This window comes from Monodon monoceros, unplaced genomic scaffold (assembly GCF_005190385.1).
Source record: "Monodon monoceros isolate NGI ecotype Baffin Bay Population unplaced genomic scaffold, NGI_Narwhal_1 Super_Scaffold_18, whole genome shotgun sequence".
NCBI classification, from domain to species: domain Eukaryota; kingdom Metazoa; phylum Chordata; class Mammalia; order Artiodactyla; family Monodontidae; genus Monodon; species Monodon monoceros.
Genome location: NW_021703774.1, coordinates 80,448,397 through 80,465,295, shown reverse-complemented (window position 1 = coordinate 80,465,295; position 16,899 = coordinate 80,448,397). Strand labels below are relative to the sequence as shown.

General features: G+C 36.2%; 1 protein-coding gene across 1 annotated transcript in view; it reads left to right on the top strand.

Moving 5' to 3' along the window:
* The window catches only part of SYCP1 (synaptonemal complex protein 1), a 145,376-nt gene that overhangs the window by 42,775 nt on the left and 85,702 nt on the right, over nucleotides 1-16,899 (top strand). Inside the window, exon 16 of the mRNA XM_029229102.1 lies at nucleotides 5,257-5,318. Coding sequence (XP_029084935.1) covers nucleotides 5,257-5,318 — 62 coding nt within the window. The remainder of the gene's footprint in view (nucleotides 1-5,256; nucleotides 5,319-16,899) is intronic.

The following is a 16,899-nucleotide window of genomic DNA, read 5'->3' as shown; positions in this document are numbered from 1 at the left end:
TTCAGTATGTCCTGCCAGTCCCTTCTGGCTTGCAGAGTTTCTGCTGAAAGTTCAGCTGTTAACCTTATGGGGATTCCCTTGTGTGTTATTTGTTGTTTTTCCCTTGCTGCTTTTAATATGTTTTCTTTGTATTTAATTTTTGACAGTTTGATTAATATGTGTCTTGGCGTATTTCTCCTTGGATTTATCCTGTATGGGACTCTCTGTACTTCTTGGACTTGATTAACTATTTCCTTTCCCATATTAGGGAAGTTTTCAACTATAATCTCTTCAAATATTTTCTCAGTCCCTTTCTTTTTCTCTTCTTCTTCTGGAACCCCTATAATTCGAATGTTGGTCCGTTTAATGTTGTCCCAGAGGTCTCTGAGACTGTCCTCAGTTCTTTTCATTCTTTTTTCTTTATTCTGCTCTGCAGTAGTTATTTCCACTATTTTATCTTCCAGGTCACTTATCCATTCTTCTGCCTCAGTTATTCTGCTATTGATCCCTTCTAGAGTATTTTTAATTTCAGTTATTGTGTTGTTCATCATTGCTTGTTTCCTCTTTAGTTCTTCTAGGTCCTTGTTAAATGTTTCTTGCATTTTCTCTATTGTATTTCCAAGATCTTGGATCATCTTTACTATCATTATTCTGAATTTTTTTTCAGGTAGACTGCCTATTTCCTCTTCATTTGTTAGGTCTGGTGGGTTTTTATCTTGCTCCTTCATCTGCTGTGTGTTTTTCTGTCTTCTTATTTTGCTTAACTAACTGTGTTTGGGGTCTCCTTTTTGCAGGCTGCAGGTTCGTAGTTCTCATTGTTTTTGGTGTATATCCCCAGTGGCTAAAGTTGGTTCAGTGGGTTGTGTAGGCTTCCTGGTGGAGGGGACTAATGCCTGTGTTCTGGTGGATGAGCCTGATCTTGTCTTTCTGGTGGGCAGGTCCACGTCTGGTGGTGTGTTTTGGGGTGTCTGTAGCCTTATTATGATTTTAGGCAGCCTCTCTGCTAATCGGTGGGGTTGTGTTCCTGTTTTGCTAGTTGTTTGGCATAGGTTTTCCAGCACTGTAGGTTGCTGGTCGTTGAGTGTAGCTGGGTGTTGGTGTTGAGATGGAGGTCTCTGGGAGATTTTCACCGTTTGATATTACATGGAGCTGGGAGGTCTCTTGTGGACCAGTGTCCTGAAGTTGGCTCTCCCACCTAAGAGGCATAGCAGTGACTCCTGGCTGCAGCGCCCATAGCCTTTTATCCACATGGCCATTCTATAGTGGCAGGCTGGGACTTTTGGAGCTGGGTGCTTCCGTAGTCATGTTCTTTCAGTCCATTGCCTGTCCAAGGTTTTTCCTCCTACGCCATGTGAAATGTCACTGGGCCTTGCCTTAGTGTAGTTTTCATTTCAGTTATTGTACTGTTCATCTCTGTTTGTTCTTTAATTCTTTTAGGTCTTTGTTAAATATTTCTTGCATCTTCTCAATCTTTGCCTCCATTCTTTTTCTGAGGTCCTGGATCATCTTCACTATCATTATTCTGAATTCTTTTTCTGGAAGGTTGCCTATCTCCTCTTCATTTAGTCGTTTTTCTGGGGTTTTATCTTGTTTCTTCATCTGGTACATAGCCCTCTGCCTTTGCATTTTGTTTATCTTTCTGTGAATGTGGTTTTTATTCCACAGGGTGCAGGATTGTAGTTCTTCTTGCTTCTGCTCTCTGCCCACTGGTGGATGAGGATATCTAAGAGGCTTGTGCCTGAAACTGCCTTTTACCCCTTGTTCTCCTTCTAGACAGTTGCCGTGGCTTTTTAGGCTCTGCATATGGGAAGAGAAGATTCCTTCCATAGAGTGTTATAAACGTGTGCTTGATGCATTCTCAAGGTTTTAGCGGCTGGCTAGGCAAGTCTGAAATGTGTAGGGTAGGCTGGAACTCTGGAGCATGGCCTGAAGCTGCTGCCCACGGGTGGAATGTCTTCCTCCTGTAGTCTTTTTTTTCTTAATTTAGGATTCAGAGGCTGTAATAATAATTCTTAGTGGGAAATGTCTTATATTTTGATTGAATTTTGAAATTTCATTTATTGGCCATGTTGGATTATGAACTATTTTCAGGAAAATGTGACCCTATTTTATCATGTGGTGTTGTTAATACTCAACTTTCATGGCTAAAAGAAAGAGAAGTTTGTAGTTATTTTGTGAATTTATGACCATTTAGTTAGCTAATATTAATAAGTCTATGCTTCATATTTATAAAGCCTCATATTTATAATTGTGGAGATTTATAAATATATATAAACATTTTTTTCCAATTTTGGTGAAAAGAATTATTTTATAAATTAAGATAATTCATGGATTGGCAGGCATTTTTCTGGAAATCTCTATAACTTTCTATAATCTTTATTATTAACTTTGAATACTTATGTAATTAAAATAATTGTAAGCAGTAGTGCCTGTTAGGATGTTTGGCTGAACTTTGAAACCCAATTTATGCTTTTCCTTTTGCAAAGCTTACTTTTCCATTACAGACTAGACTGTTTTGAACATCCAAAATTGTACTATCCAATGGTAAATAATGTTTTTAGTATTATTTTACATTAGAATGATTGTGAATGCATATTTCACCCATTTTTTAAATCTTCCTTTAGAGCATAACATACTGTCTTAAATCACTGCATATACCTATGTTCTTTAGAATTGGTCAATTGAATGTTGTAGACTATGGAATAATTAAATCTGATATTGAATATAAGTGGCTGTTATTGTCATATTGAAAGATCGAATGCATAATGTGATTTTTCTCTTAGTAGAGCAATATATTATGAGAAGTTTGGATAAGGAATTCCAGAACTGTGAAATAGTTCTATGTGTGTTTCTTAGCACTATCTTAGGTGGAAACATATACAAGAAGTGAAATACCATGTTCTTGAGAAATCTCTAATTATTGTAGGAGAAAGTTTGAATTCATAAAATCATTAGAACCATGTTTCAAAAATTAAAGGAGTGAGAGAGACTTCTATTTAAGATTAGGGAAGGAAGTATTAGAACTTCTATTTCTATTTATTTTTAATGCTGTATATATGTTTTATAATGAATAATATAATATATGTATTTTATATAAATTTATAAAATATAAATATGTATTTGTATTGTATAAATATTTATATATTTGGAGTGAATGCTCACAGATTTCTTATTGATGGAAATGTGTTAATGCTGTTAACAAGAGGAAGCCAAAGGTATCAATGTGGACTGCAGAGTTGGAAAAGACTTTATAGAATAGGTAGATTTAAAAAACAAAGTAGAGTTTAAGATACAGAGAGGATTTGGATAGTTGTAGAGAATGATGGAGTGTGCAAAGTATTATGTTTAGGAGAGTATCATTAACAATGATGTAAGTACTCAACATTAGTTTATTTCCTTCTTTGATTGATAGTATAGTTCTCAAAACCAAAAAATCTTTCTCCCTTACCTTTCACTTCTAATTGGTTATCTAATGCTGTTGCTTCTAACTCTTAATATCTAGCTCTTAAAATCTAACTAATTTAAGAGTTTTTAACTCTTAAATATCTTCTGAATCTTCCCCCTTTTCTTCGTCTCCACAGACCTAGAACAGTTCAAGTCCTCATTTCCTCTTTCCTGGTTTTTAGAGTTTCAAGCACATTCTCTTAACCTAGGAGAGGGATGCATGTGAGTAACATAATGGAACACAAATTGTGTCTGGGACATTATCATAAACCATGCTTCATATTACCCTCATTTGTCCTCATCTTTGTTCATCTCTTTTTGTGTTTACTAGGCTTCTATTTGCTTTGGCCTTTATTCATAACCTTCTTTCTTACTGCAGTAGCCCTCATTCTTACTGCATTATTTCCTGGCTACACTTTGCATTCTTCCTTAATGATATTTTCGTAGGATTACATCTTGATTAGTGTATGCCTCCACTGTCCCCTCAGGAGTTACAATCATTGACCTATCCTAAGACCACTGTTATTCTGTGCACTCCTCAGATACAGCCTACTCTACCCCTTATATCTTGACATTAGCTTGGAACCAGACATCTCTGACCAGAACTAATTGCAGTATCTTTAGAATCAATCTTTTTGTTTCCAGTCTTGTCTACCTTTTGTTCATTCTCTGCATTTATGCTAGAGTGTTCCTTTAAAAATACAAATCTGACTATTCTGTGTTGCAGATTTAAGAGCCATCTAATTGCCTAAGTTCAAACTCTTTGTTTCTTCATTGTTCATTTAAAGAATGAGGTAGTGCATAACAAGTAAGTTAAAGACAACTGTAAATTCAGAATCTTTGTCAAATAATTTTTGTGTGTTTCTTTACTTGGTACAGTTTTCTTTGCTTCTTCATGTGTCTCCCATCTTCAGTTCAGTCTAATATAGCTCTAAACAGGTTTTACTCCTGTGGTCAGTTTTCTATCTCTGTGCCCACATTTATTTTCACTCTGGTTGTATAATAGATTCTCCCTCTAGTTTTTTCTATTGCTTCTTCTTTGGTTATTAGATACACAATAACTATAGAACTTAGACTTAGATGTTTCTCATTTAGCTTTGGATATTCATTAGGAACATAACAGACATGGTCTTTGTTCTCATGAGATTTTGCACTCGGAGACACATAAAATGAATAATTACAAATAAATATTTAATTACAAATTGGGATAAGTGCTATGAAGGAATGAAATGAATGAAAATGACAAAATATAAGAAAATAATAAGGCCTAATCTAGATTTGGTGATCAAGGATGGCCTTAAACTGAGACCTAAATAAGTGAGATTTAGTTAAGGGAAAGCATGTGAGTTGGAGAGAGCTTTTCATTCAGGAGGAAAAGCATGTAGAAATGCCCTGAGGTGTGAAGGAGCTTGGTTAATACATGTGAGTGAACGAAAACCTTTGTGACTAAGTGTAAGAAGAAATATGGAAAGGGGAATGAAGTGAGTATGGGGTAATAAGGACCAAATCAGGTAGGGCCAAGGAAAGGAATTTTGATTTTATTCTGCTGGCAAAGGAACACCACTGAAAGATTTTAATTAGAGGAATGACATGATCTTGTTTACATTTTTAAAGGATCATTGTCACTTCTGTATGGAAGGTAAATTTGATGTTGGGTGGGGAGTGTTGGTAGTGAGGAATAGAAGTGGAGAAATCAGGTTGGAGGCTATTTGAATGGTACAGCTATGAAAGAATGTCTTTTAAAAATGGAATCTTTTTTTTGTTTTATTGTCTCTCCTTTCCCATTTTTTTAAATCCAGCTTTTAACGCATTTATATTCTTTTGATTTTTTAGAAGAGATGACTAAGCTTAAAAATAACAAAGAAGTAGAACTTGAAGAATTGAAAAAAATCTTGGTAAGTGTATGATTTCTCTTATTAATATGTAGCAATTATTTTTCAAAATAGTATTAAATCCAGTGACTTAGACTCTCATCCTATAGATGTCTTATGGTAGTTTTTCAACTAAAATATAAAAAAAACTACATTTAGTTTTAGTGAAGCCACATTTCTTATCTCTATCAATTTTTATGGTATATTTTGATAACTGTCGGTGTAGGTGTTTATATTACTTAAGCATGTGTTGACAGTACATTTAAGTGAGATCAAATATGCCTGTTCTGTAGCTGATTGTAAATTTGGTGTGCGTTTGATAACTTTGAGCCACAAAGCTGCAATTTTGAGAAAGATATGTATGATATCTATTCAGTACCTACGTTTAGTATTCAAATAGAATCATATTTAATGAATTTGTTAGGATAGGCTTCATTATGTTTTACTTGATTATAGTGTGTAGAGCATGGGTTGGTAAACTTTTTTTGTAAAGGACTAGATAGTAAATATTTTAGGCTTTGTGGCTATATACAGAATGTTAATTTTCTCCTCCCCTTCCATTTTTTTTCTTTTATTTTTAACAATCTTATAAAAATGTAAGAACCATTCTTAGTTCAAGGGCCTACAAAAGAAGGTTGTGGGCTGATTTTGTCTCAGAGGCTGTAGTTTGCCAACCTTTGCTTATAAAAGACAATATTGTTTATCATTACAGGTCTTTGATTTTGGGTTTAACCAATCACATCTCTACCTGATTTTGCAACTCCTAATTCTTCCATCTCTTGGGAAGCACTATTTCCAAATGCTTATCCTTTCTTCAGTGAATTGCTTTTGCACAAATTCTTGCAAATAATAATATTTACATTTCTTTCAAATTTGATAATGTAAACTTATACTTCAGGTCTCAGCTTAAATATCAATTCTTTAGAAATCTCTCTTGACATTCCTAGCTAGTTTAGGTCTCTGTATAGCTTGTTCCTCTAGCACCCTGAATTTTTCCTTTATAGCACTTATCACAAATGAAATTTAATTTATTTTTGGTATAATTATTTAAAGCTTTATTCACCCTTTAGAGTCTCCTTTACTTAGCACAGTAGTTGGCACATAGTAGGTGGTCAATAAATAAATAGTGGAATGCTCCAATAAGGGCTAAGAACCTTTGTCCTGTTTGCCCTGTAACCTCAGTACTTAGCACGGTAACTGACACTTTGTAAGCACTTTATAAATATTTGTTGAATGAATTAATACTAAAGTATTATTTTTACACTCCTTCATGGACAAGGATTGGTTTAGGTTTTGTTTTATTTGAATAGCCGTTAGAGCATAATTAATATCTTGGTCCTTAGAATCATAATGCTTTGATGGTATCCAGCTTTTTACTTCTTAGCTGTATGACCTAGAGCAATTTACCTAAATTCTTGATGCCTTGGTTTTTCCATTTTATGAAATGGGGGAAATAATTGTACATATCTCATAGGGTGGTTGTGAAGGATGAATAAGATACATTTATTCATTTAACAAACATTTGTTGAGTTCCTTTTATGGTATACTCTGGGGATGCACTGGGGAGCAAATGGATGCACATCCTGTTTTCAGGGAGCTAGTCATGAAATAATCATACTTAAATACAAGCAGCCATTCAAAGGTAATAATACAATGGTGTCAAGGTCAATAAAGGATTAGTTTACAGTGTAATAAAGGGATTTGAACTATGTAGAGAGTTTAGGAGACGTTTTTTGAAAAAGTAAAGATTGAACTGAAATCCAGAGAAGGAAGGGAAGTGCTTATCAGGTAGAGAAAATATGTGCAAAGGCCATTTGATAGGAAGGAGAATGGTGAATACAACATGGAGTGAAAGAAAGAGTGTGGTGCAAAATGAGGCTAGAGAGGTAGTAGGAGCCTGTTAATTCATGGCCTTTTAAAATCATATCAACAGAATTTTATGTTTATCCTAAGAGGAATGAGAAGCTCTAAAGAATTTCAGCAGGGAGTGACTTGGTCAGATTTGCAATTTGAAGAGCTCATTTGGTTTGCAGTACGGAGAACACAATATATTAAGAGAACAGTTCAGAATAGACAGACAATCACAGGAGCCAGAGAAGAGAACTTAGGCTGGGAGATGATGGTAGTAATGAGATACTACTTTGAGAGATATTTAAGATTTAAATACTTTGGATTGATGTAGGGTACTGATAATACCATTTGTTGAAAAGACTCTCTTTTTCTTTATATATGTATGTGTGTATGTATGTATTTATTTTTTTGGCTGCACCAAGCGGCTTACGGGATCTAAGTTCCTCGACCAGGGATTGAACCTGAGCTCTCGGCAGTGAAAGTGCGGAGTCCTAACCGCTGGACCACCAGGGAATTCCAAAGACTCTCCTTTTTCTATTGAGTTACTCTTGCACATTTATAAAAAAAATCAATTGACCATATTTGTGTGGGTCTACTTCTGGACTATTTCTGTTTCATTGATTTTTGTGGTCTATCCATTCACCAGTGTTTTGCTTACTGTAGCTTTATAGTGAGTCTTAGATTTGGGTAGTGTGATTCCTCCAGCTTTATTATTCTTTTGTGTATAATTTTTTTAATGTATTTATTTTTTGAATCTAATTGTATTTTATTTTTTCTTCCAGTTTTCTTGAGATATAATTGTCATACAGCACTGTATAAGTTTAAGGTCTACAGCATAATGATTTGACTTACATACATTACAATAAGTCTACATCCATCATCTCATATAGATACAAAATTAAAGAAATAGAAAAAAAATTTTCCTTGTGATGAGAACTCTTAAGATTTACTGTCTTAACAACTTTCATAAATAACATACAGCAGTGTGAATTATATCACATTGTACGTTACATCCCTAGTACTGTTTATCTTACAACTGGAAGTTTGTGCCTTTTGGCAGCCTTCATCCAACTCCTCGTCCTCCCTTATTTTCCGCACCCCCATAACCATAAATCTCATCTCTGTTTTATGACTTTGTTTGTTTGTTTTGAAGTATAATTGACCTAAAACAGTATGTTAGTTCCTGTTGCACACCAGTGATTTGATATTTCTGTACATTTTGAAATGTTCACTGTGATAAGTCTAGTTACAGTATGTCACCATACAAATATATTACATAGGTATTGACTATATTCCCCACACTGTACATTTCATACCTGTGACTCATTTATTTTGCAAATGGAAGTTTGTACCTCTTAGTCTCCTTTGCCTATTTCTTTCCTACCCTCACCTCTCTGCCCTCTGGCAACCACCTGTTTTTTCACTGTATCTATAACTCTGTTTCTGTTTTGTTGTGTCTGTTCATTTGTTTTGTTTTTTAGATTTCACATATAAGTGAAATCATACAGTATTTGCCTTTCTCTGTACAACTTATTTCAACATAATACCCTCTGGGTCCACCTGTGTTGTTGCAGATGAAAAGATTTCATTTTTTTTATGGCTGTTATCTATCTATCTATCTTTCTCACATATTCTTTATCTGTTCATCAATTGATGGGCATTTATGTTGCTTCCATATCTTAGCTATTGTAAATAATGCTAATCCCACCAACAGTGCATGAGGGTTCCCTTTGTTCCACATCCTCACCAACACTTGTTATCTCTTATCTTTTGATAACAGCCATTCTGACAGATGGGAGGTGGTATCTCATTGTGGTTTTGATTTGCCTTTCCCTGATTAGTGGTGATGAGCATCTTTTCATGTGCCGGTTGGACATCTTTATGTCTTTGGAAAAATCTCTCTTCAGATCCTTTTCCCTGCCCTGTTTTATAATGAGCTTGTTTGGGTTTTTTTTGATGTTGAGTTGTATGAGTTCTTTGTTTCTTTGTATATTGTGGATATGAACCCCTTTTGGATGTATCATTTGCAAATATTTTCTCCCATTCAGTAGGTGGCCTTTTCATTTTTTTGATAGTTTCCTTTTCTATGAAAAAGTTTTTTAGTTTGATATAGTCCAATTTGTTTATTTTGCTTTTTTTTCCCTTGCCTGAGGAAACATATCCAGAAAAGATATTGCTAACACTGATGTCACATAGTGTACTGCCTATGTTTTCTCCTAGGAATTTTATGGTTTCAGGTCTTGCATTTAAGTCTTCAATCCATTTTGAATTTATTTTTATGCATGGCATGAGAGAGTAGTCCAGTTTGATTCTTTTGAATGTAGCTGTCCAGTGTTCCCAATACCATTTTATTAAAGAGGCTGTCTTTTCCCCACTGTATTTCTTGCTCTTTTGTTGTAGGTTAATTGATTATATAAGCATGGGCTTAGTTCTGCGCTCTCTGTTCTGTTCCATTGATCTATGTGTCTGTTTTGGTGCCAGTACCATACTGTTTTGATGACTGTAGCTTTGTGGTAGAGTTTGAAATCAGGTAGCATGATACCTCCTGCTTTGTTCTTTCTCAAGATCATTTTGGCAATCTGAGGTCTTTTGTGTTTCCATACAAATTTTAGAATTATTATAGTATGGTGAAAAATGCCATTGTTATTTTGATAGGGAATGCATTGAATTTGTAGATTGCCTTGGGTATTGTGGTTGTTTTAATGACATTAATTCTTTGAGTCCATGAATATGGTATACCTTTTCATCTTCTTTTTGTTTGTTTTCAATTTCTTTCATCAGTGTCTTATAGTTTTCCAGGTAGAGATTTTTACTTCCTTACCTAGAGTTATTCATAGGTATTTTATTCTCCTTGATGTGACTGTAAATGGGATTGCTTTCTTAATTTCTCTTTCTGTTAGTTTGTTGTTAGTATATAGAACTGCAGCAGATTTCTGTGTATTAATTTTGTGTCCTGTAACTTTACCGAATTCATGGATGAGTTCTAGTAGTTTTTTGGTGGCGTCTTTAGGATTTTCTGTTTACAGTATCATGTCATATGCAAACAGTGACAATTTTACTTCTTCCTTTCTGATTTGGATTTCTTTTATTTCTTTTTCTTGTGTGATAGATGTGGCTAGGATTTCCAATTCTTTGTTAGGTAGAAGTGGCAAGTGTGGGCATCCTTGTCTTGTTCCTGATTTTAAAGGAAGTACTTTTGACTGTTGAGTATGATGTTAGCTGTGGGCTTGTCATATATGACCTTTATTATGTTGAGATATATTCCCTCTATACTCACTTTCTGGAGAGATTTTAGCATAAATGGATATTGAATTTTGTCAAAAACTTTTTCCACATCTATTGAGATGATCATATAATTTTTATTCTTCATCTGGTTAATGTGGTGTATCACATTAATTTGCAGATATTGAGCCATCCTTGCATCCCTGGGATAAACCCCACTTGATCATGGTGTATGATCCTTTTAATGTATTGTTGAATTTGGTTTCCTAATATTTTGTTGAGGATTTTTGTATCTATGTTCATCAATGATATTGTCCTGTAATCTTTTGTTTTTGTGATATCTTTGACTGGTTTTGCTAATAGGATAATACTGGCCTGGCAGGATTAGTTTGGAAGAGTTCCTACCTCTGCAGTTTTTTGGAATAGTTTGAGAAGGATAGGTGTTAATTCCCCTTTAAATGTTTGGTAGAATTCACCTATGAAGCCATCTGGTCCTGGACTTTTGTTTTTAATTTTTTAAATTACTGATTCAATTTCATTACTGGTAATTGGTCTGTTTATTCTTTCTATGTCTTCCTGGTTCAGTCTTGGAAAATTGTACAATTCTAGGAATTTGTTCTTTTCTTCTAGGCTGTCCATTTTATTGGTGTAAAATTGTTCATAGTAATCTCTCATGATCCTTTGTATTTCTGTGGTGTTGGTTCTATTTATCCTTTTTATTTCTGATTTTATTGATTTGGGCCCTGTTTTTCTCTTGATGAGTCTCTTATTAAGGTTTATCAATTTTGTCTATTTTTTCAAATAACCAGCTCTTAGTTTTGTTGATCTTTTCTATTGTTTTCTTAGTCTCTCTTTTTAAAAATTTAGTTCTGATTTTTATGATTTTCTTCCTTCCACTGACTTTGGGTTTTGTGTCTTCTTTTTCTACTTCCTTTGGGTGTAAGATTAAGCTATTTATTTGAGATTTTTCTTGTTTCCTGAGAGGTAGACTTGTATCACTATAAACCTCCCTCTTAGAACTGCTTTTGCTGCATTGCTTAGATTTTGGATTGTTGTGTTTTCATTTTCATTTGTCACCATGTATTTTCTGATTTATTCTTTGATTCCTTCAGTGATCCATTGGTTGTTTAGTAGCATATTGTTTAGCCTTCACATGTTTGGGAGTTTTTTTCCCTTGTAGTTTTTTTCTTTGTAGTTGATTTCTAGTCTCATAGTGTTGTGGTCAGAAAAGATGCTTGATATGAATTGAATTTTCTTAAATTTACTGATTTTTTTTGTGGCCTAGCATGTGGTCTATCCTGGAAAATGTTCCATGTACACTTGAAAAGAATGTCTATTCTGCTGCTTTTGGATGGAATGTTCTGTATAGATATATTGAGTCCTTTTGGTCTAATGTGTCATTTAAGGCCAGTGCTTTATTGATTTTCTGTCTGGATAATCTGTCTATTGGTGTAAGTGGGATGTTAAAGTTCCCTGCTATTACTGTGTTGCTGTCAATTACTCCCTTTATGTCTGTTAATGTTTGCACTATGTATTTAGGTACTTCTATATGTTGGGTGCATATATATTTATAATTATTATATCGCCCTTTTGATTAATCCCTTAATCATTATGTAATGTACTTCTTTGTCTCTTGTAACAGTCTTTGTTTTACTTTTTCTGATATAAGTATTGTTACCCTGGCTTTCTTTTGATTTACATTTGCATGGAATACCTTTTTCCATGCCCTCACTTTTAGTCTATGTCTTTAGATCTGAAGTGAGTCTCTTGTAAGCAGCATATATATGCATCTTGTTTTTTTGTCCATTCAGGCACTCTGTGTCTTTTGTTGGGAGAATTTAGTCCATTAGTCCTTTTTTTTTTTTTTTTTTTGTGGTACACGGGCCTCTCACTGTTGTGGCCTCTCCCGTTGCGGAGCACAGGCTCCGGACGCGCAGGCTCAGCGGCCATGGCTCACGGGCCCAGCTGCTCCGCGGCACGTGGGATCCTCCTGGACCGGGGCACGAACCTGTGTCCCCTGCATCGGAAGGCGGACTCTCAACCACTGCACCACCAGGGAAGCCCCAGTCCATTTCTTTTAAAGTAATTATTGATAGGTATGTTCTTATTGCCGTTTTAAAATTGGTTTTGTTGTAGTTTTCAAAGTTAGACAGGTTTATTGTTTTGTAAGACCTGTCAGAGCTTTCTTTCTTCCTCTTTTTCTTCTTGAACTATAGTTGATTTACAATATTGTGTTATTTTCAGGTGTATAGCATTGTGATTCGGTTTTTGGCAGATTATATTCCATTATAGGTTATCAAAAGATATTGGGTGTAATTCTGTGTGCTATACAGTATATTCTTGTTGCATATCTATTTTATTTATAAGTAGTTTGTATTTGTTAACCGCATACCCCTAATTTGCCCCTCCCCACTTCCCTCTCCCCTTTGGTAACTACAAGTTTGTTTTCTACATCTGCAATTCTGTTTCTGTTTTGCATATACATTCATTTGTATTATTTTTTAGATTCCACATGTGATATAATGTATTTGTATTTGTATTTCTCTCTCTGACTTATTTTACTAAGCATAATATTCTCTAGGTCCGTCCATGTTGCTGCAAATGGCAGTATTTCATTCTTTCTTATGGCTGAGCAATATTCCATTTTGTGTGTGTGTGTGTGTGTGTGTGTGTGTGTGTGTGTATACATCTTAATCCAGTCATGTGTTGATGGGTACTTGGGTAGCTTCTGTGTTTCTGTGTCTTGGTTGTTGTAAATAGTGCTTCTGTGAACAGTGGGGTGCATATATCTTTTTGAGTTAGTGTTTTAGGTTTTTTGGATATGTGCCCAGGAGTGGAATTGGTTCAGCATATGGTTATTCTGTTCTTAGTTTTTTAAAGGAATCTCTATACTGTTTTCCATAGTGGCTGAACCAATTTACATTCCCACCAACAGTGTACCAGGGTTCCCTTTTCTCCACATCCTCTCCAATGTTTGTTATATGTAGACTTTTGATGATAGCCATTCTCAGAGGTGTGAGGTGATATTTAATTGTGGTTTTGATTTGCATTTCTCTAATAATTAGTGATGTTGAGCATCTTTTTATGTGCCTGTTAGCCATTTGTGTATCTTCTTTGGAAAAATATCTCTACAAGTCTTCTGTCCATTTTCTGATTGGATTGGTTGTTTTTGATATTGAGTTGTATGAGCTGTTTGTATATTTTAAATATTAAAACTCCTTGTCTGGGCTTCCCTGGTGGTGCAGTGGTTGAGAGTCCGCCTGCTGATGCAGGGGACACGGGTTTGTGCCCTGGTCCAGGAGGATCCCACATGCCACAGAGTGGCTGGGTCCATGATCCATGGCTGCTGAGCCTGCGCGTCCGGAGCCTGTGCTCTGCAATGGGAGAGGCCACAGCAGTGAGAGGCCCGCGTACCGCAAAAAAAAAAACACCAAAAAACCTCCTTGTCAGTCATATCATTTGCAAATATTTTCTCCTATTTTGTAGGTTGTCTTTTTGTTTTGTCGATGGTTTCATTTACTGTGCAAAAGCTTTTAAGTTTAATAGGGTCCCATTTATTTATTTTTGCTTTTATTTCTTTTGCCTTAGGAGACTGATCCAAGAAGATATTGCTATGATTTATGTTAAAGAGTGGTCTGCCTATGTTTTCCTCTAGGAGTTTTATGGTTTCCATTCTTACATTTAGGTTTTTAATCTATTTTGTGTTATTTTTATATATGGTGTTAGAGAATGTTTTGATTTCATTCTTTTACATGTAGCTGTCCAGTTTTCCCAGCACCAAAGAGACTGTCTTTTCTCCATTGTACATTCTTGCCCCCTTTGTCGTAGATTAATTGGCAATAGGTGTGCGGATTTATTTCTGGGTTCTATTTTGTTCTGTTCATCTTTTTGTCTGGTTTTGTACCAGTACCATACTGCCTTGATTACTGCAGCTTTGTAGTGTATATATATATATATATATATATATATATATATATTTTCTACCTTCCAGATCACTTATGAATTCTTTTGTGTCATTTAGTCTGTGAGTTATTACCTCTAGAGTGCGTTTTATCAGAAATTGAATGTTCTATTTTTGATTAGATCTTCTGGATAATTTCTAGTTCCTTGTTAAAATGTTTAGATCTATTCTCTTTCTTAATTTAGTGTTTTCATTACCAACGTTTTGAACTTGTGTGTTGTACTGATTATCTCTGTTTCATTATTTTTCAGGGGATTTCTCTTGCTCTTTCAATTATGAGTTGTTCCTCTGCCTTTTCATTTTACTTAACTTTTTCTGTCTCTATGAATTTAGGTGAAACAGTTATCTACTGTGGTCTTGAAGGGGTGTTTTTATGTGGGAGCATTCCTGTGTAGACTGCATGTGCCCAGTGTTTTTAGTGTTAGGGCTGGATTTGGTGTGGAGACCAGTCACATCTTTCCCCAGGGTGTGCTGGCCACTATCACCTTGATAGGGTATGTGGCTGGTGTTTGAGGAGCTAAAGCCTGCACAGGGTGTGAGGTGTGACTTCTCTGCTCAGTGGCAATCCCCACCCTTCCAGTTCCTAAGTTGCAGGAGTGGATGCCCTTAGGGTTGGGATAGAGCTGGCTGTGTTCCTTTAAGTGTGTATTTTTTCCTTCTCCTCATGCTGGATCCTTTGCCCCAAAGGAGGGGAATGCTGTATAGAAAGTGGGCTCGTGGGCTAACAGAGGTCCAGTCCACTACCTGCATATGTGTCTGTGGCTCCACTCACTCAGCCCAAGGTCACGTCTTTTCCCCTGTTGTCATTGTCCCAGATCTAGTGCAAGGTTATGGCATGGAGTGGGCAGGGCCGGAGCATTAACTTGATTAACACTGGAGATCGTGACGTTATGGTTGCAGGAATTGAAGTGGCTGTGCTGCCATCAGAAGCCTGGGCTACTTCTGTGGCACTGTTTGAGTAAGCACCAACAATGGCTGCCGCCACCCTACCTGGACCACACCCCAGGCTCTTGGGCTGCCTCTGCATTCCTAGATCGAGTCTTTTCCCAGGACCTGGCTTTCCTAGATCCAGTGCCAAGATGTTGCATGGAGTGAGTGGGGCCAAGGTGTTCACTCAGCTTGGACTGGGGAGTGCTCAAGGTGCTAGCCTGCAGGGCAGACCTCTCCCTGCCCTGCCTGGTGGCAAGCCAGCACCCACTCACTCCTCACAAGTAGAGTCTAGACACCTCCAGCCTTTCTCTCTGTCCCAGCAGTTCTCCAAATAGCCAAAGGGGCTTGTCTCCTCTATGTAATACCTCAGGACTGGGATGCCCAGTCTGTGGCTCAACCCACTTACTCCCCACAGTGAGTGTCCCCCCATGCAATTTCCCTTTTCTTCTTAGTCCCCTCCCAGGGGCACAGGTCCCAACTTGATGCTTTTCTTCCTGTCCTACCTGATTACATGGGAATCTTTCTTGCATCCTTGGTTGTATAGGAGTTCCTCTGTCAGTTTCCAGTTTTCCATGAGAATTGTTCCATGTATAGATGTATTTTTAACGTATTTGTGGGGAGAGGTAAGTTCCATATCCTCCTACTCCACCATCTTGGTCCCCTCCTTGAGTTGTTTTTGTAGTTCTTTTTTGCTCTCTTCCTTTATGATTTGACGGCTATCTTTAGTGTTATGTTTGGGTTCTTTTCTATTTTGTGTGTATGTATCTATAATAGATTTTTGGCTTGTGGTTACTATGAGGTTTATATACAGCAGTCTATCTATCTATCTATCTGATTAAGTTTTTAATGTCTTAAGTTCAAATGCATTTTAACAACCCTGCATTTTTACTCCCTTCTCCCCATGATTACTATTTTTGACATCATACTTTTCATCTTTTTGTTTTGTGTATCCCTTAACTACTTATGGCAGATAAAGTTGATTTTATTACTTTTGTCTTTTAACCTTTCTGCTAGCTTTGTACATGAGCTGGTTTGGTGGTGCTGAACTCTTTTAGCTTTTCTTTTCTGTAAAACTTTTGATCTCTTTATCAAATCCGAGTGAAAGCCTTGCCAGGTAGAGTATTCTTGGTTGTTAAGTTTTTCCCTTTCACCAGTTTAAATATATCATGCCACTCCCTTCTGGGCTGTGGAGTTTCTGCAGAAAAGTCAGCTGATAGCCTTTTGGGAGTTCTCATGTGCATAACTTCTTTTCCATTGCTGCTTTTAATATTCTCTCTTTATCTTTAATTTTTGCTATTTAAGTTACAGTGTGTCTTGGTGTGGCCCTGTTTGGGACTCTTTGTTCTTTCTGAACCTTGATGTCTGTTTCCTTTCCCAGGTTAGGGAAGTTTTCTGCTATTATGTCTTTAAATATGTCCTCTGGCCTTTTCTCTCTCTGTTCTTCTGGACCCTCTATAATGCAGATGTTAATACTCTTGATGTTGTCATGGAAGTCTCTTAAACTGTCCTCATTTCTTCTTACTCTTTTTTCTGTTCATCTTCAGTGATTTCCACTACTCTGTCTTCCAGCTCACTGATCCATTCCTCTGTATCGTCTAATCTACTGTTGATTTCTTCTAGTGTATTTTTAAAATTTCAGTT